Below are 20,774 nucleotides of genomic sequence, written 5' to 3' on the forward strand. Positions count from 1 at the left end.
GGAAAACAGGCAAATACCAATTCAGGATTGTTATGGTTACTCAGTTGTTTGTTTAATAATGGTCTATGGTCCTTATGACCCCTCTGACAATGTTGCTTTGCCCGGTAAACTGCAAGTTGAAATAGTGAGTTTTAAGTACTTAGGCATTCAGCTCACGCCTGATAGCGATCTCTGTCTGGCTGCCAACCTTGAGAAGATGTAAACTACCTTTTGGGGAGATTCAGAACGCTGGTGTGGGCGGCCCCTGACTATTATGGAGAACGCCGCCATTTTCAAGATGATTACACTCTCAAAGGTGCTGCGCAGCTTCCATAATAGGTACTATACTATCCCGGAGGAGATATTTAACAAAATAGAGAATTGAGGATGTTACTGTGGAGTGGGAGACACCCCAAGGTACCATAACGGGCACTACAGTGGAACTCCTATAATGGGGAGATATCCCTTCCGGATATTTGGACCTACTATTGGGCTGCACACCTGATACACCTCAATGACTGGCTGTTTGCACCATGGGATCACCTAACTTATATGTTGGAGAGGGCCCGGCTACTACCATGCCCCCCTCTATATTACATATATGAAGGTGCCTCTTCGGGCAGGTTACTGCTGGTGACGCAGGTGACGTTGGGAGTGTGGCACAGAGCCTCCAAGATGACAGGCTAGGCTTCTAAGTTTACCAGGGAAACACCACTGTGGGAAGGGGGCATGATGAGAGAATTGGGGAAATTATGAGGGTTTGAGCCCTGGGACTTGATCGGCATCTCCAAAATAGGGGATGTACTGAAGGATGGGACCTGCATGCCCTTCCCGTCTTTGAGGCGGGAATACCACCTTAACCAAAATCAGTACTTGAAATTTGTGGCACTCCTTCATTCCTGGAATGCTGAGGGGTTAGCTGCGTTAGAAATACCAGAATACGCCCCACTTGAGGGAAGGTTGCTTATGGAGGAGCTTGGGAGTAAGGCTATCTCACACACTTACAAAACCATCAACAATAATATTCCTGACTCATTAGGTACACTGCGAGAGAGTTGGGTGATGGACATTGGGGAGATTGATGACACTGATTGGGTGGCGGCTTTGATGCATCCTCTGGAAGTTGCAATAAAGTCAAGGCTCCGACTAATACAGTTTGAAGTGCTCCATTGGGAATATTATGATGGTGCCAGCCAACATAGGATGGGGAGGGGAGCCGTGCCGGAGTGTTAGTAATGTACGAGGGCCAGAGGCAACTTCTTGCACACAGTTTGGAGTTTTACCATCATTCAGGTTTTTTGGACTGAGGTGTCCAAGAACTCCAGCTTATCTTAGAGGTCGATGTCCCACTTGACTCAAAATAAATCATTTTGGGAATCCCAATAGTGACTGATGTCCCCAAGGCTCAACTCCTTTACTGTAATTTGGGTTTGAGTGTAGGGAAAAGAGATGCGGCCAAATACTGGGCTGTACAGGAGGTGCCCTCCTTGTGTGAATGGAAAGTGGGTATAGATATGTACATGGCCGCCGAGCGAGTCACATATAAGAGCAGGGGAGTGTCTCCAAATATTTAGCAAAGTATGTGGACCCTGGTTTGGTTACTATGATTTGGGGTACCAAAGGGGATGATGGACGGAGAGTTTGAGCAAATCAAACACTCACCCCCAGTCAACTGATCTGGGTTTAATCCATCATCATTCTTTAGCTCACTCCACCACCCCAGTTCAGACATGGCCATAGGCAAATCAGTCTGACCCTTTGCCTCATGAGAACAGTCCAGCCCAAACTGCCAAGCCATGTCTTCCCTAGACCGGAAACAAGCATCCGGGGACCGATTTCTGGCTTATCAGCCGTCATCAGCCAGGCTAGCTTGAATCCAGTGGCAAAGTGAGCAAGGGACCCACGTCTGGGCATACCCTGCCATCTTAGAGTGAACAAAGCGATACCAAAGGGGATGATGGACAAAGAGTTTGAGCAAATCAAACACTCACCCCCAGTCAACTGATCTGGGTTTAATCCATCATCATTCGCCACTGGATTCAAGATAGCCTGGCTGATGGGGGTTATGATCCCGAAACCAGTCCCAGGATGCTTGTTTCCGGTCCGGGGAAGCCATGGCTTGGCAGTTCGGGCTGGACTGTTCCCATGAGGCATAGGGTCAGACTGATTTGCATATGGCCATGTCTGAACTGGGGTGGTGGAGTGAAATAAAGAATGATGATGGATTAAACCCAGATCAGTGACTGGGGGTGAGTGTTTGATTTGTTCAAACGCTCTGTCCATCATCCCCTTTGATATCGCTTTGTTCGCCCTAAGTTGGCAGGGTTTGCCCAGAAGTGGGTCCCTTGCTCACTTTGCCACTGGGATTCAAGCTAGCCTGGCCTGATGACGGCTGAATAGCCAGAAACCCCTTTGGTATTACTATGATTTGGGGCCTGATGCAGATGAGTGGTAATTTGGGACAATGAAGTATGGATGCTGTGTCCGGGGAGTCTGGTTAGAGATGCACCACGGGTTGAATGCTCTGTGGTGGTGCTTTATTTGCCTTGCCTTTGGGCACCCTGTGTCGTGGTCATTGATGGGGTGGTGGTCTCTGGAAACCTTCCTCCCTCCTTCTGATGTTTCATTGCTCCTGGTGCTATGGATTTTGCACGCTCAGACCCGTTTTGGATGCTCTATTTTGTTGGATATTTATTGGTTTGTTGTTTTAAAAGAACCTAATGACGATATTAAATAAATAAATAATGGTTTACGGTCCATTAGCCTTCGTAAACTTTTAAAATGGCTAAGAGGTGCGAGTTATTGTCTAATACCCCTTGGACTTGTATGCTGCAGCTGACAGTTGCTAACAGCTAACATTTCAGGAAACTTTGAACTGTTGACACATTTTCTGACAACACCTCCTACTGCTCTTGGGTAAGGTGGTTTGGAAATACTGAGTATGTTTTTCAGCTGCTTCTGTGTAAATTCTGATGTAAGTGCAATCTGTATATAAATTGCGCCGACGGTATCATCTTGTATGCACTTTCCTTGTTTTTTTACTTATTGGACTTCGTAATTTTAGTGGTGGGTAATTTGTACTTGATAATGCAAGGGATGAGTCCTACCACATTGTGCTCAGCTCGGGTAAAATGCAAGCAACCAACTAAATAGGATGGATCATATTTGTTTATTGAACAAGTATGTGAACTATTTGTTTAACCTTTTTTTTCGGCTTCTCAGTTTCTTTATCTTGTAGTTGTAGAAAGAGTCAAATTTAATGCACCAGCCAAAAAAAGTTAAAAAATAAAACCTTTTTATTGAGCAGTTGCTCAGTGCTCCGTGCACAGCGCATGACAAACCTTTTGCAATCAAGACAGTAGAGCACATTGTCAACACCCTTGCATTAGTGGTAAGTATAATGGGGAACATACAGAAAGAATCCCTAAAGTATGCCGAACTTGATGTTGCAGAGAACCCAGGAAGCCAGATATCCCTCTCCCGCGTGACATCTCTATCGGTCATTCATGCTTCGCTATATATTCTCCACTTGTCCCATATTTTATCGAATTTCTTTGGACAACCTCTGCTAAGGCAAACCACCTTTTCTGCTTGTCGGCACCTATGCAAGTCGTCCTCCCATTCCCAGACACTCGGAGGTCTATTCGCTCCCCATGCTTTCGTTATATTTTTTTGGGCCACCCCTGCTGCCATCTATAACTACATTTTGGAATACAGAAGCCAAGTCTCCTCCCATTATGCACAGCAGCTCGATCTGGCCTCTAGCGGCACTGTTAGGCCAGTAACATTGGTTATCACCTGTACCACTCCCCTCCAATAGCATTGAATCAAGGGGCATTCCTAGAGCATATGGAAAAATTAGCCCACCACATCTCACACCCTTGTAGAGAGGGCTGTATCACAACAACCCAATCACTGAAGAAGTAACCTAGAGTAATAAGATCTGAAGTATTTGTAGTTGGATCATACGATAGCAAGCCCGGATATATATTATTATGTGGCTCTCAATAACCAATCGTCATGTTCAAAAAGCTCTATATATTCTTCCCAAGCCTCTCTCAAGGAATGCAGCAGGTCAGGGGAGTTGTTCATTATTTTCTGGTATATTAATGAAATTACTTTTGTTGGCATTGGGTCTTGTAGAAGGCTGTCCTCCAACGGGGAGTACTCTGACAGCTGCTCCCTTTCTGGTACATGGCATCGAATCACATGGCCTAGCTGCAGGTATTTAAACTGTTCTGCTTCTACCAGCTCAAAGTCCTGCTGTAAATTTGCAAAAGATAATAGTGTGCCCCACCTCCAGATGCCTCTGAGATACTCAATACCTACCAGGCTCCACTTACGGAAGCCTTTTAGATTGCCACTTTCACACAAAAGGTCACTGTCCCACAGTGTTTTGTCTGTCAGCTTGCCGTTCCATCCCAGATATTTATTTGCCTCTCTCCACGCCCTAGCCACCGCTTGAGTGTGCTACGGTAGCATACCTGTTTGTTTCTTGTTGTACAGTAGTGGCGGATAGCCCTGGTCTCCCATCGTGCCTCAGTCCATTCGGTAGGTCTGATCATTTATGTCCTCGAAAGCCATTCACTACAGTCCATTGCTTTGGCCAGTAATAAACCTGGATGTCTGGGATCGCCAGCCCCACCCTCCGTTGGAGCTTTACCAGGGAGGTCCGAGAGATGCTTCAGTTCCATAACAATTTGTGCAATTCGCTGTTCACCCTGCGAAAGTACTTGATTGGTACCCTGTATGGTGTATTTTCTATGCACATAGCATGCGGGGAAGAATCATCATCTTACAGAGCACTGCTATATCCCTAAAGGAGACCTCCAGTGTGTCACGCCTTCACTCGGCCGTTTCAGCTAACAAAACCAAGTCCGCTCCTTAAATTCCTCCGCATCCCTAGTCACATAGATACCCAAATATGTAAAGCCCCAAGTTAGCACTGGCCCACACCCATAGGCGGCAAACAGGTTTCCCACTGACAAGGGGAAAAAACAGAAGCTTGGCCCAATTGATCTGATAGCCAGAGTAGCTCCCAGAGAGTTGGAAAATATGTAGGATTTTAGCCATTAAAATGTGCGGCCTCGTCACTTATAGCAAAATGTCGTCTGCATAGAGGGCGATACTTTCCTTCCACATGCCGCTCCCTGAAATCCCTTACGGTAGCGGGTCTTGGTAGATCCAGGCTTCCAATGGCTCCAAGACCAGAGTGAAAATGAACGGGGATATGGTGCAACCTTGTCTTGTGCCCCTATGGAGAATGAAGGGGCGAGCGTGTACTCCGTTGACCCACACCCTCACCAAAGGACCCTGATAAGATATAGAAGCCGAACCCAGGAGCAAAACTCTGGTCCAAATCCGAGTCTGGACAAGGCTGCAAAGAGATATGACCACTCAATGCTATCAAAGGCCATTCTTGCATCCAGTGATAGTAGGGCCCTTCCGCCGTCTGAGAGGACGCTGTCATATAAAATACTCCATTAAGACGCCTCCGGTTCAATCTAGTAGCACTATGCATGAGGATTTGGCTGGCCTGAGATGGCTGTGCGCTGTGAAGGAAGTGCCACCACTCCCCCCACCAGCAGTGTAATTCCCTGGACTTGCCCCAAAGACTCATCAGAATCCTGGGGGTGAGTCCAGGGGATCGAAATAAAATGATAAAACGGACTTAAAACCCATTTTATTATCGTCTTATTTGCTCTGGTGGCAGCGGCGGCGCTCCTCCGCTCTAATGTAGCAGCCGCTGCTCCACTTTCCCACACCCAAGGCACATCAAACAAGTTATGGTTGCCCACTCCCATATGTTGGGGATTCACAAAGGGACGGGGGCCTGTGCCCCCTGGACTCTGCATCTCACAACCCAGTCCCCCTTGATCCCAAGCACCACTCCAGGTTTCCACAAGCTTAGTATATATAGAGTACAATAGTCCAAGCTATACCATTAATTCCCAGCAAGAGTACCTCAGTTACTCCCTCTGCAATACAGAGTCCTGGCTGTTAAGACCAGCAGCACTCTGTTGGTAGGGACCTGTCCCTCGAGTGACTGTGCCATTTTAGGAAACCTTAGCCTCCGCAGCTTCTGGAGAGTGTCCTATTGGGGAGGTCGCATTTTCGTTCTCCTGCCGGCTTGGGTGGGTTTCTTCTTCCCCTCACTCGGTTGCATCGCCATCCAGGTGTGCGCCATCCCTACAGCCACTCCCTGTGTGACCTGAAGTTTAGCCTCTCATTCTCAGTGGTTAAAGACTCTGGCAATAATCGTGCGCTGGGGTTTTGGTTTTGGCCGTGGCCTCGACGCCCTATGCATCCGCCCCACCGAGAAGAAATTGGAGAGACGCTTGACCCAGAGGTTGTTAACTATTAGATCTTCAATAAACATGTTGGCGCTTGGCCCCTCTGCCCTTTCGGGACCCCCACCACTCTAATGTTATTACTGCGGGCTCTGCCTTCCTGGTCCTCCAGACGAGCCCCCATGACCTCCTGTTGTTAAGTGAGACCTTGGACCTGAACCTCCAGTTATTGCGACTTAGTTTGCAATTTGAGAATATCTGTGTTAGCTGCTCTTCTTGAAATCTGCTCTCGAGATTAACGCCAACTGTTACTGCGTTGATTTTGGGTTCCAGAGTGCCTTGAGGTCTTGAATTACTGCCATTATGTTCCCCATGGAGGGCTCCAGTAGTTCTGATGTAATCATTCCTGGCAAAGTCCCCTCCATCAACTTTTTGGGCACTGTGTATTTGCCCATCTAGTTCGATTGCGTCTGCTGCTGACCTTTTGGTTCCACCATTTCTCAGTGTGATTAACCGAGGCCTTCCCCAGAGAACGAGAGAGGGGGGACTTCCCCACTAGGACACTGTGGATGATTAAGGAAAGCACTTTAAACAATTAATTGGACGTGGTCCGGTAATCGCCATATGCGTACAGTGCAACGCGCCGCACTTCCAAGAATCCTGCCTTATCAGTGAATCATGCCCCAGTGTCTGTAATGCCAGGGCCTTTCCCTCCAACTCCCAGTACTCGTCACCTGTGTGTCCAGCAAGCTGGGTCCCAGGCTGCCAGGTGTCAAAATTCGGCAAGACCCCTCACTTGCCGTTGAAGCCTGCCCCTGCATGGAAATCAAGGCCCTCAGGTATGCGCGGGTCCAGTCCTGTAGCTGCAGGTGCCACCCAATGTAGGAATGTACAGAAATGGAGGAGGTAGCAGGGGGCCCGGACTGGCTAGTCCAGCCCACACACTTGCCGGCTGTTCCCCCTCAGGCAGGACAGGGCCCCCACTCACACATCGCCCCACCGGTCCGCAGTCCAGGCAGTGTGGTCCACCTCGTGCCTGGCGATGTGTTAGTGTCCAAGCAGTTTTATGTGCAACGCGGCCATCCCTGCTGCCCTATTGACTGCCGCGAGGGAGCACTGCTCTGTCGCTGTGACTCCCCCCCCCCCCCCCCCCCCCCCCCCGGCCGTCACTCCTCACCTCCCTTGTCGTAGTTGCAGGCAGATCTGACTCCCGCAGGAGCCTCTATTACCACCAGGGCCAAGGGCCGCCACCGCCACTGCTCTCCACTTCCGCCCTGGAGGTCTGCTCTAAATCAGCATCTGCCTTACTCCGATGGCTGTCTCCTCGCTGAGTCCTGTATTCCTGACCCGTTGATCCCACCCCAGGCCAGGATTGGGCCTATTCAGTCTGACGTTTCTCTATCCGAGGGGATGCATGGCCACTGCCCCCCGCCGCAGGGCACCCACAACAGCCACAGATTACATATGATGACTCCTTGTTGCACCCCCTGGTCGGCTCTTTAGCTCTGATGCGGCCAAGTCAAGGCACAGTTGGCCCCCCCCTTGACCCACCCGATCCAGTGCTTTCCAGGCAAATTCCCATCCCAGATGCTTCACCACGGTGCCCAGTGCCCTGGAGAGATAATGCGCACCTTCTAGTGCCGGTGTGGTCTGATATTGGTGAGGGTGGTCGTGCCTAGGTTAGATAGTGCCCCAGAACGCTCTTAAAGAGCACCAACTTGGCTGACTCCAGGCCACACCCCACCAAATGTGTTTTCAAACAATTGATTATATACAGTCAGAACAATGGCCGGTATGTAGCACAAGGGCTGTTGAAAATGTATCTAATATCTGATAGATACTTCTAGCCACAGATTTCTTACCTTAGAATATTTCCCAGGTGTCCAACTGGATCTGGAAAGTTGTTTGAGCAGCCCCTTGGCATTTTGGTAGATGGCGTCGTTGAGATACACGTGGCGTTGTCAGTGCCATAAGTGATGTGTGCGGCACTCCAGTGCGCTAACCTCAGTTCCTTCTTTTACGCGCTACCAGCGTGCATCGAAATTGAGCTCCTCTCGGTCACATTTTGACTAACTTTTTCAACCTTTTGTGTGACTTCTGGCAGTGTGCCATTTTTCCCTACTTATTGGATGTGTCTTCCCCAAAAGATCTACTGGTTTTAAACCATGTGGTGCTGGCCACAGGCAAATGACTATGACAGACACCCATGCGATGTTCGTGTGGTTCCTGGAATAGGACCACAACCCTAAGGCCTTTTCAGATTGTCAGAACATGAATCTGAAGGCTGTCTGTGAGCGGGCCACAAAGTTTCTGTCCACTCGACATACATCTCTGCACCCTTCCAGGTCCCGTTCACAAGGGAGGTCCCGAGACCTCTCTCAGAGTCACAAGCATTGATCTTTGTCACGATCCCAGACTAGTTCAGCTAATTCTCAGAAAAAGTCCAAAAGTCAATGCACTCTTCAACTTCCCTGGCTGGTTCCATTTATTAGGCAAGGAGTGGGATCAATGCCACAAGTCCAGGCTCACTTCCAGGTCTTACCTAGACAGCCCATGCCTGAGCCTTGGTCAGGCATGGGTCTACCCGAACCTGGGTTCACCCCGCATTTTCTAGAATTTTACGGAGCTGGAGGGACCATCGCCCAACTTTGAGAAATGTATGAGGTAATGAGCCTCATTTTAGGGCAGCCGGACCCCTCGGTAGGGCCTTCAGGCTCTATGGGTTCGTTGGGGACACTGACCGGTTTTCCACTTGTGTGTTTACCCCCGGCGCCAATTGGACCCTAAAAATCCATTGGTGGATCCAGATGGGCTGCAACTTCACAACCTCCTCCAGGGACCCTTCCAGTGTTGCCGTTTCTGGTGCATGCGATGCCCAATGGTGGCACTCAACACATCGTGATGCGCAACTCTGATACAAAGCCGGACATCCATTGACCAGAATCACATGGTGTAGTGGCTATGGAGCCCTACTTACCTGAAGGGCCCACTGAGGAACATGAATGGGAGGAATCTCAGGATCCCTATGGTTATTCCAACCCTCTAGGAGAGTTCATGGCCGACTACAACTGGTAAGAGTATCTCGCTGTTGCCAGTGGTCTGGATACCTCACCGGACAGTGGTGTCCCCTCTCCTCCCAGGGTTGCTGCGGAGGAAGAGTGCTCTTTTGCGATGGCGGTAGAGGTCAAGACTAACATCTTGACAGAGATGCTTCAACCTGGATTGTCTGTCTTTCCCCCCTGCCCCCCAGAATCCCTACTCCCCTTCATTGAAGCATCACTGATGTCCTGCTCAGGCCCTGAGTAACATCCTGCTCAGCCTTTCCGGTGCGCAGAACCATTGCCCGCCGCCATCCCCTGCTTCCATCAATCCATCCTTCCTCCCCCAGCATCCCACCTCTGAGAGGCTGCTGGTCCAGGCACCGATATCCAAACGTTTTAAAAAAAAAAAATCAATAGAATTGGAAATGGAGAATTCTAAAGATCATCTCTACAACCAGTTAAAAATGGTGGAGGAACATTTTTGACAGTCCAAGAAGATGAAGTCGTCCACTAATTGATGGTTGATTAATAAAGTTTATTAGTACATTTTTAGTGATTATTTAAAAATAATCATAGGGGTATGGTTGTCAAAGCATTTTTGTAATGTGCAGTTTTGGGTGATAAATTTGTGTGTATGATGTGTGTGTATAAATAGTTTATGATGTATACAATTGTAACCATTGGATTAAATATGTTGCACTTGAAATGATTTGATTATAATACTTAAAAGTTTATCAATGTAGTTTAGTAATGCCACATTTTCGTATTGTATATGCATAAAATGTATATTACAACCCCTGGTTTGGGGGGTTCATGGGTGACTTCTCATTTTCCTGCTGAGACTCTGTCCAATTTACCTGAGACTTTTTCTTTTCCTTTAGGATGCTGTCAGTCTCTTTGAGACTGGCACTTAGGCCCCCATTAGGATGACGGGCGGACTTTGTCCGCCCGCCATCCCTTCGCAAAAATGGACCGCTCGCCATATAGGCGGGGGTCCCGTTGGTGGCATTAGGATGCGCCCGCCACAGTGGCGGGCGCATCCAGCATTCCTACCATTGTGGCGGGCGGTGCACTCAGCACCGCCCGCCACAATGGCAGGAAGGTATGCTGTGCACTTCCATGCACAACATGGCAGGCACGCACGGTGGCTGCCATGTTGTCCACGGAACTGCTGGGGGTACCATAGGTACCCCCCCATGTGCACCCCCGGAGTCCTTGGGGGCCCTCAACGGGCCCCCAAAGCAGACTCCGCATGAACGCCACGGAAAGGCATTGCAAAATGCCCATCCTAATATGGCTGGCGGTGTCTGATAGACACCACAACCATACAGAACCCTTTTCCTCCCGGTTGCAAAGCGACCGGGGCGGAAAAGCGCGGACGGTCTTTCCGTCCGCCGCAGACCCCCCCCAGCCATACTAATATGGCGGGGGGTCATTCCGGCACGGATGGCGGGCGGATCGCCCCCGCCATCCTAATGGGGCCCCTTAGATTTTTGTGACTTTCTTAGCTCAATTAGAAATTTTTAAAAACGTCAAATTTCTGACTTTGTATCTGAGTCTTCATGGCATTTACTGAATTTCTTTGTATTGATTATATAGAGATTTTTGTTATGTATTGATCTAGAACTCCATTAGTTAGTGGATCGAATCACTATTTGACTTTACTCTGCTAAGTTGTTGGGCCTGATGTTTTAGTGGGTGGTGACTCTTAACCCAAGATCAAGGGTGCTGAAGCTGAACCGCCAGAGGTAGATTTTGGGGGTTTCAAAATATTGGGGTGTTGTGAATTATCGCTGTTCTGGCTCCTACACCTGATTCGTAAAAGGGGACAGCTTCCTCGTTGAAAGTAGTGTTGAAGGCCTTGGAGGGAATAGGCAGTCATCAGTAGACCACTGTGTGCTCTCCCCCCGCCCCTAATATCTTTCCAAATATGAAATGTATATATTTTGTTCTTATGAAAGTAGCTCCTGTTCCTCCCTATATTAGCCATACTATTTGCTGGTTGGAAATAGTATGGCAAAGTCAGAGATCTACTGTCACCTACAGGTATACATTCCTCCATTTGCACCCGATCACACGAGTTGCATATTTTAACCTACCTAATTGCTTTTCATTAGACAGGTCTTTTACAGGGGACAATTAGCGTTGTGACTTTTTTGTTCATAGGTCCCACTCAAGTTGCACACCCATTGTCGAACAACCTGGTGGGCATATTGCACATACTGGTTTGCTAGTGTCCGTTGGTACCTCATGCCCCGGCTCTCTGGCTTTCAAGGTCAGCAAATCAGCCACTAAGTGATGTAATCTTAAATGGAATAGAAATTTAAAAAACGGACTACGGCCAGCGAGGGAAACTTTGGCAACTGTTACAATTGCACCAATTTCTTCGGATTCTATTTAAAGTTCTTGCTTTTCTCTTTTTTACCCTTAAGGTCGTCTATATGCCATGCAAACCGGGATGAAGATTGACAGCAAATCCCCAGAGTGCCGCAAATTTTTGTCAAAATTGATGGATCAATTGGAATCTGTGAGTAAAGGCTTGCTTTCCTGTGTTTTTGTTTGTTCCAGCACTACGCAATCTAATAAGGTGCAGGCAAACCAGATTCATACCCGGGTTTTATGATAACACCCTCTAAACTTAAGAATGAACCTTAAAAAAAATGATTCAGATAATGAAAGTATAAGTTAGATTCTACCCTTCTTTTGGCACCTCTGCCATATGCCACTCAGCGCATTTCTTAGTAAAAGTTTGTAGAGCTTTCTCAAGGTTGAGCTCTCTCATATATGGTCTCGCCTCTTTGGATTCCCTTCAGCCTATCCCAGTTTTTGAGAAATCCTACTTTCGTTGTGTCTCTTTTCTGATCTATTAAAGAGGAATGGTTTGCTTTATTTCTTGCTCACAATGCTTGATCTGCCTCTTTTGTAACGTGAATCGTGGGTTATTAAGTAATTCAAACAAACTTGTGTTTTCACTAAAACTCTTTCACCACCGGCAAGCGCACGTCTACCTTCACTTCTATCCTTGGTCAGAGGGCATTTTTAATATAATAACAGTATTGTTTAATATCATTACTGCATGTTCTTCTGCATGTTCACTAATTGTGGTCTGTTGATGGCTGGTCCTTTAGAACAGTCAAGCCAATGTGTGGTTCAGCAGCTGATGAGTTGCCTCTATGTTCTCCCTCTTTGATGTGTGACAGGCTGTTGTATCACATAACAAGCTGAACAATCTCTCAACAAACGCTAATAACAACCGGCAACCGATTTCAGGGAGGGGCATAAGCGAAGCGTAGCCGAAGCAGACTGTGAAAAGAGTCCCAGATACTCTGACAGCTTTCGCCATAGACCCTTACAGATTTTAATTGCAGGATAAGAGATTCAAGAATTGAAGATGTGGAGCTAGCGTCATTCTGAACTTTGAGTACCCAGTGTCACAGACTCTGTGGGTTGATACAAAAGCATGTAACTTAATTCTTTTTTTTCTTCAAAAGGGAACATCAGAACTTAAGCCACCAATATTTCTTTAAACATTGGTCCATTATGTTGTAAATATTCTTAAAGTACCTCACTCCTGCATGAGGCTTGCGTTTATGCTGCTAGTTAGGACCATTCAACTGTGTATTAAAGCCTTGTGATGATGTGACCGTTTTTACATCCTTGCTTTAGTGAAAGTATAGGCCCCAGAATCTGCATCAGCTCCTTTATCTGTTATTGATGCCCTTTTGTGAGAATCTATGCAGTTGTGTGTCTTTTCAGTTCCTTGTGTTGCCTAGTGTTTGTTGTCTTTTATTTTATATGAGGGACTTTATACTGCAAAGACCTCGTCCACATGTATATCGCAGTATGAGCTTCCAAACACCAGGTGCTGTATGTAGAACCCAAGGGATGGTATTATATGAGGTCTGGTTGAAACCTGATTACAAAAATCTGGATGTGGTGGGGTGAGGAAACATTTATTGAGACCTTGCTATCCAACACATTATGCTTTACACCGATGTATAATTCGAGACAGTGGCTGGAGGAGTGAGTTGCTCAGAATCACAGTTATGGGCCATGTTCCACTCCATGTATTAGAAGGTGGTGTGTGCTTTCGAAGATCACCAACTTAGTTGTCACACCACATCTCCTCCCTGTCGTTTTTTTTCCAAACTTAAGGAAAATATACTGTTGTCTTTTTTTCAGTAGTGTCCCTCTCTTCAGATTATTTTGCTTTACATTGTTTTCCTGCTGCAACATATTTCATCAAGGGTTCTTCCTTTAAACCAATGTGTTATGTGATGGGAAGATAGGAGTTTCTCAAGTCCAGTTTCTTGTCTCTGGATTGGTCGGTTCGAAAGCGAAGACTGGCTTTTTGAGGTAGTAATTTTGAGGACTGTCGTGCAGACGGGGAATGCTGGATCCCAGCATATTCTGCTCCCCAAACACCAGAATCCAGGATACAAGGTGCTCCGTCAAATCGTACATCAATCCGTCTCCTTCCGAAGCTTTTGTTAAAGTAGGACGGATGCAAGGACTGAATTCCAGATTAAACCAATTTCGCAACAAGCTAGCCCGAAAATATTGACTAGACACCTCTTTCCTCTGATGGGACTGCAATAGGGCACTTTGCTACTAGCATTAAAAGAGCAGAGGCAGTGTGCTCCCGACAGAATCACTGGTTGGGTGTGGTGGTAGCCACCACCTTTTGATTTTACTAAAATATGTATAATAAACTGACATATAGTGTCTTTCAGCCACTTCTCTTCACCCATTGGTCTGTTGTTTTTTAAAAAACTTTTCTTTATTGGTTTTCGTTTAGCAGCAAGTATTCTCTTACATATAAGAAATATACAGTAACCATTGGTCTGTTGTTGTTATCACATTTTGCTTCCGCTCACTATAGCATATAGCAGGGGGAAGTGGGTCAGCCTATGTACGCCACTAGTTAACTTCACTTTGATTCAATGCATTTTGCTTTTAACACCTCGACACACAAGCTTGTTCCCTTCAGTGCCAGTGTTTTAGTTTTTACTTTATAATTACTTTAGTGTTTCCAGTGTTTAGAGACTGATGTGATAGAGGGACCCTTCTGGTGCACATTCCATCTTTATCAGATCCCATCTCCTGCCAATGTTGCTGTAAATTCCTTACGTATTGTTTTGCTTTTCTGGCTGCTACTATTTTACAGCACACCAGATAAGACTGTGGCCATTTAAAATTGTTGTGTATTAAGTTATCCTCTTTTTTCATCTTTTTCTTTCTTTCTCTCTTTCTTTCCTCTAGTCTGTCATTTCTTCCTCTTTTCCTAAAGTATTGGCTTTCTTCCTCACTCCCTTCCTCCTTCCCTCTCTCTTGCTCAAGGCATGGCTTTGGAGAACAGGGCAATGCCCTCCAACATTTCCTGTGCTCAGCCCCTTCACGCATTGGCCTGCAGGGACCTCAGGCCATGGATGTTGGCTTCTGGCCATTCCTTTCGTGCTCAGGACACTGGGTACCCTTTAATCCACTTTCTATGCCAGTACATCCTTTGACGTTCACCCATAGGTCTCTTGGTGCAGGGAGGGAGTGGAACACTGGTCATAGAAGGCCTTAAACACAGGGTGCCGTGTTTATCATTCGTAAATCCATCCCTTTTTGGGGGCCCCCTCCGCTGTCTCCATTAGGACAGACAGCTATTGTCAATATGTTTTTATTGCCCTGTTTCCTCTAATTCTTTGGGGCACTACCAATACACCTACTTAATCGCTTTTTCAGGGAACTACATGACAACATGGTCTCCTGTCTGAACTGGTATGGGGCCCAAACAGGCGAAGGTTGGCACTCTCCATACTACAGCAACCGCTGACTGAAGGTGGCCTGGGAGTCCCAACAATGAATTATACTACGCAGGGGTGCGGCTACCGTGGGTGATGTAGTGGCTGAGTGATACCACCTGCCCTGAAAAGATGACGGTGTGCAAGGTATTGGGGACCATCCCGATATACACTTGGCTGTTGGACCTTGGGAACCACCCTCGAACCAAGACACGCCAGATAAAGATGGTGGCCTTTAGTTGGCAGAGGTATTTATATACACGGAGACCCTATCCACCGTACTCTCTACTGAAACCAGTGTGGCTGCAACCAGCATTCCAAGAGGTGATCCGTAGATTTGATCAGGCACCCCAGAAAAAGGCGGGTATTATAAACTACATGGGAGACTTTTATGACAGTGGTACTCTTATGTCCTTAAAAGACACCATGGACACCTGTGGGCTAACAGCTCGGACAATTCCTGCTACATCACGCACTACAACATATGATACTTACTGTTTGTGGACAAGATGTGACCAAACCGCCTTATCTCTTGTTTTAAACATACTCCTGACGAATGGAGGGGCACGCTGAACTATCACTGTGCTTTACACCGCTCTTAACTCCACTCCATTATGACCACACAAGGGCGCTAGGGTCAAATGGACTGCAGTCCTCCCACAACCCCTGATGGACAAAGCGTGGGTGAGGGCCCCGAAACAAGAGATATCGCGGACCCTCCGCTTACGCTTGACCTAATTTAACTGCCTTGTCCAAACATACCTGAAGCAACACTGACTTCACTGTTCGTTTCCTGGCGTACCACATACCTGTCGTAGTGTAAACCACCCAACACCAGGTTCTACCACACAGTAATGGATTGCACAGTGATCCACAGAGCGTGCGACAACGTCACAAGGGTAGTAACGGCGATCACCGATCACACATTGTTGGTTTCCTCTGAGTCATGTCTACTTGGTCTTCGCCCTCGTGCCAAGGGAGACAAACATCTACACAGATTTATAGATCTGACTTTTGTATTATTTAAACTTAAAACAGCAAAGGCCTTAAAAATGCATATGGCTCCTGACATTAAGAGCTGGCTGACCAGGCTGATAAAATGAGCGAGAGCAGAGTTTGACACCGTGGACCTGGCGAGAGAGGGTTTGTGTGAACAGAAGGAATTAGGAGATGTACATCTTGAATCTCCAAGGCCAAAATTGATGACAGACTGCCCTGAAAGTGTCTGAGGAATCCCTTCCACTAATGGGATTGACACCCTCCCAACCTACTATAGTGCTTCATGGGAAGAGTTGCGTATATTGTATTGCATATTGTAGGTGTGGGATGCCAGCACCGGTCAGGCGCTAGCCCACATGTTGCAAGGGGACTTTTCCCCCTGACTCCTCCCTATGCTGCTTACCTGTGCGCAACAATTTACTGATGTTCTTGATGACTCCGATATTGATGTTCTTGGTTTTCTGTTTTTACCTTGCTGTTGGATACTTGACTGGATTGATGTGTATATTACTGTGCGCATTCAACCATATATGCGGTGTACATGACTGAGCTCTTACAGTCTTTGATGATGAGAATGGTAATGACCAACTAGGCAGTATGTTGCTACTAATAAATAAAAAATTAAACACAATTGATAGTAGCTTATACTTAGATCTAAAACATGCCAGTGGCTTAGATACCACCCCATGAGACAAAGTTGAGGTCTCCAAAATGGACCTCCACTGCGGACAGTGTCTGTCTCGTTTACAGTCTGCTGTGCAGCTGGAGTGTTTAAACTACAGTTGCCTACCTCAGAGACTAAGGTAAAGTTACTGACAGAAATGTTGCATTCTGCACCTGCTACTTCCGGAAGTTATTACTGCCTTTTAACAAGGCTCTGACAGAGACCAGGATGGTGGCTTGCCCTAAGCCATCCTCCACTCACCCAGCAGATCGTCCTGTGGCTAGACGTCATAGGCCCACCCCTGGAGATCCAGACCTTTTTTGACTCCGCACCGGACTTCGAAAGTTTGGAGCTCATGCTTCCACCAGCTAAACTAATCCCAATGTGTTCTCGATCGCACCTCTAGACAGGAGAAGCACATTGATGCATTTGGCAAAAGAGCCTTCTCTTCCTGTGTGGCTCTGAGATCCCTGAATGCTATTTGCCTTCTTCGATGCTATACAAATGTCTTGTGGGATATGGTGAGTGAGATATGGGCCTTCCCTGACAAGTTCAGTAAGACCTTCGTTCAGACAGACCAACACAGTCAGAAAGCAACAAAATATGTTTTGAGGGCCTCCTGGACACAGTGTACTGTGATCAGGCATTATTCCTGGATGCACACCACAGAATTTTCTGATGACATGTAGTCATCCTTTATGGACATTCCATTTGATGGCTCCCGAGTTTTCAGAGAGAAAGGTGATCCTGCATTGGAGTTTTTCAAAGACAGCTGTTCTTGGGCCTGCTGATTGGGCTAGCCATCTCCAGCCCATCCGTTTCACCAAAACTGCTGAAAATTCAGAAGGTACACCCAGAATCTCGCCTATTGTCAGAGGAAACCCTCAAAACCCTTGCAGCTGCCAGGACAGCCCTTTCACGGCTCAAAAAGGTGTGAAGGGGGCAAAGGCTGAATACATCACCAGTTATTTTCTTCCTCCTCCTCTGCTGCAGCTGCGGCCAAGCCACTTCGATTCCCACTCCCTTGCTCATGCACGATAAGTAGGGGTCAGAATTGGTTTGTTCCTGCCCGGCTGCTGTGCTATAACTTCAGATCAGTGGGTGCTGCAGATTATTCAACAAGGTTACTCCATCTCCTTCGCATTCACATCCATTATACCCCACCTATTTTTGTGCAGCTTCAGTAGCCTATCCCTCTATTCTTTTGCGGGATGTGCAGTCACTCCTGGCTAAAGGGATGGTTCTTCAAAGCAGATACAGGCTGGGTACTACTTACTTTATTTCCTTGTGTCCAAACTAGATGGATGGCCCAGTCCAATTCTGGAACTTTGGCTTTTGAACCCTTCCTATGGAAGGACAAGTTCAAATGTTGACTTTGCCCAGGTTCTTTCTTCTCTGGATACAGGGGACTGGATGATGCCCTTTGACTTGTAGGACACGTACTTTCATGTACCCATTCTGTAGTCTCAAAACACTTCCTCCGTTTCTTGGTGGGGTTGGAGCATTTTCAATGTATTGGTATGCCCATCAACCTTTCTTCTATCTCTGATGTTTACGAAGGTGATGGTGGTTGAGGTCTGTCTTTTCAGGTTGTGAATACATGTATTCCTGTGCTGCCATGACTGGTTGCTGAAAGCTCACCGCAGTCATTTGTGGACCTCTTACAAATAATGATCACCCTTCTTCCATCCCTGAGATTTTCCATAATCTACTGAAATCCCATCTGCAGCCTGTGCAGAGAATTCTCTTCAGAGGGGCTATCCTGCACTCCACCCCAGCAGTGAGTTCAGGACTTACAGGTTATGTACCTGAAACTTTGGGCTCACTCTTGCATTCCAGCAGGGACGGTTCTGATGCACTTGGCCTCTCGGCCATCTGCAGCCTGCTGGTGTTGCATCCTTGTTGGCACAGCCACCTTGCAGTGGAACCTCCCTCTGCAGTGGGTCCAGCACTGTGGCAGCCTTTTGGACATCACCTGCATTTCGGAGGAGGCAGCCTGGGATAGTTAGTAGTGGCTGTTAGGCACCAATCTGACGTGCGGCAGATCGCTCTCCTTACCCCACCTAGAGCTCACAATGGTGACAGATGTATTGCCTCTGAATAGTGGTGGTCCTCTGGGAGAGGTGGAGATATGGCGACTGTGCTCCCTTATGGAGCAAACGCACCACATCACCCTCCTGGAGCTTCGTGCCCTTTAGTTGGCTGTGAAGGCCTTCTTCCCATCCATCATGTTACATCTGATTCTGGTCTTGACGGACAACAAAACCACTGTATGCTACTGCAACACACATGAAGGTGTGGGGTCACGGATCCTGTGCCAAAGGGCACTTCATTTCTGGAACTCGCTGGGCCTGCAAGGAATCTCCTTGACTGGTAAATCATTGGGTGGATATTCTGAACAGTAGGGTGGATGAACTAATTAGATATCAGCTGGTAGATCACAAATGACATCTTAATCTGGAAGTGTCTCAAGGCATCTCCATCTGGTGGGACATGCCCTGGTTGGATCTTTTCACTGCCACCGAGGTCATACTGTGTCAAGATTATTGCCCACTGGAGTGTCTGCCTCTGTATGTCTTCTTACCTTTGCATCTCCTGGCTCGAATTCTGAAACAATTCAGGACAGGCCAGGCTCAGATCATCCTGATAGCACTGAATTGGTCCAGGAGGGTGTGGTATGGTAATGTGTTGAGCCTAAGCATGTGCCTACCCCAACCCACCCCTGATCCAACTTCCCGTTTGGGAGGACTTCCTGTTCCAGCAACAGAGCACTTCCTGCACCCGAATCATCATAACCTACATCTCCATGCGTGGAGCTTGAGCAGCTCCAACTGAAGGGATGGTATTTACCTGCTAAATTAGTGGATGTTATCCTTGAGACTAGGTACCCATCAACCAAATCTGTTTATTATGGTCATACGGGGACGTTTATGACCTGCTGCAGAGATTATCAAGATGATCCTATGCAAACCAAACTATCAGATCTCTTGCTATTAGTTCTATCTCAGGCCAAGCAAGGCTTTGCGGTGGCACTGTTAAAGGAGGTTTGTGTGCGCCCTCCAGGCAATTTTTGTGTTTGTCTCACCAGCCTTTGTTATTTAAGTCATTAGTTGTGATGTGTTTCTGAAGGGTCTTACTTACATATTTCCCTCTAAGCCCTTGATTGTGTCTGGACCTTGATTTGGTGCTTATGTTCTTTATTTGCAAATCCTTCGAACACCTGTATAGTTTGTCTCTGAATTACTAACAATTAAGACTATATTTCTCACTGCATTTACTTGTGTTATCAGTGAGATATTGGCACTGTCAGTGCAATCTTTGCATACCACCTTCTTCCTGGATAAACAGGACCCTAGAAGGCCTCTTTGATTGTACATCGAGTGCACAACAGAGCACCAGGTGGATGATAAGCTTTTTAATCAACTTAGCCGGTGCCACGAAGGGAGTGGCGGTCTAGAAGCAAACCTTGCCTAGGTGGACCGTCCTGTGCCTAAAGCCATGCTTTGCTGTGGCCAAAATTCAACGTCCTGAAGTCCTTTGGGTCCCTTTAACCAGAGCCAAGGTGGCCACAGGGACATTAGTGAGAAATGTTCTGGTATTAGACATCTGCCAGGTTGGGAATCTGCACGTATTCCTTCACTAGGCATTACTGTTTCAACAATGTCTAAAGGGAGGGCTGTTTAGCCTGCTCAATCCTGCAAGACATCCTGGTATAAGTCTACTGCCAGAACCTCCATCTTTTTGCCATGTTATCTATTCTATGTTGAAGAGGTGAGAAATCTGTGGTTAGAAGTATTAATTAGAAGAAATTACTTATACCTCTCCTAATGTTCTTTTCGAGGCATTTGAGCTGCAGATTGCACACTGTGCATAGATCGCCACCTAGTGTTGGGCCCGGATGTTTGCAGTTTGTTGTTGTCCTGAAAAGTTCTTTGGAAGTCATGAGATAGGTGACTCCTCATTAGGACCACATTGCGCATGGCCATCGGCTCCATCCCCAGATTGTTTT

General features: G+C 47.0%; 1 protein-coding gene across 1 annotated transcript in view; it reads left to right on the forward strand.

Moving 5' to 3' along the window:
- The window catches only part of VTA1 (vesicle trafficking 1), a 470,640-nt gene that overhangs the window by 107,622 nt on the left and 342,244 nt on the right, over positions 1-20,774 (forward strand). The window contains exon 2 of the mRNA XM_078648987.1: positions 11,743-11,837. Within this exon, the coding sequence (XP_078505113.1) occupies positions 11,743-11,837 (95 nt within the window). The remainder of the gene's footprint in view (positions 1-11,742; positions 11,838-20,774) is intronic.

This window comes from Lissotriton helveticus, chromosome 6 (assembly GCF_964261635.1).
Source record: "Lissotriton helveticus chromosome 6, aLisHel1.1, whole genome shotgun sequence".
Classification (NCBI taxonomy): Eukaryota; Metazoa; Chordata; class Amphibia; order Caudata; family Salamandridae; genus Lissotriton; species Lissotriton helveticus.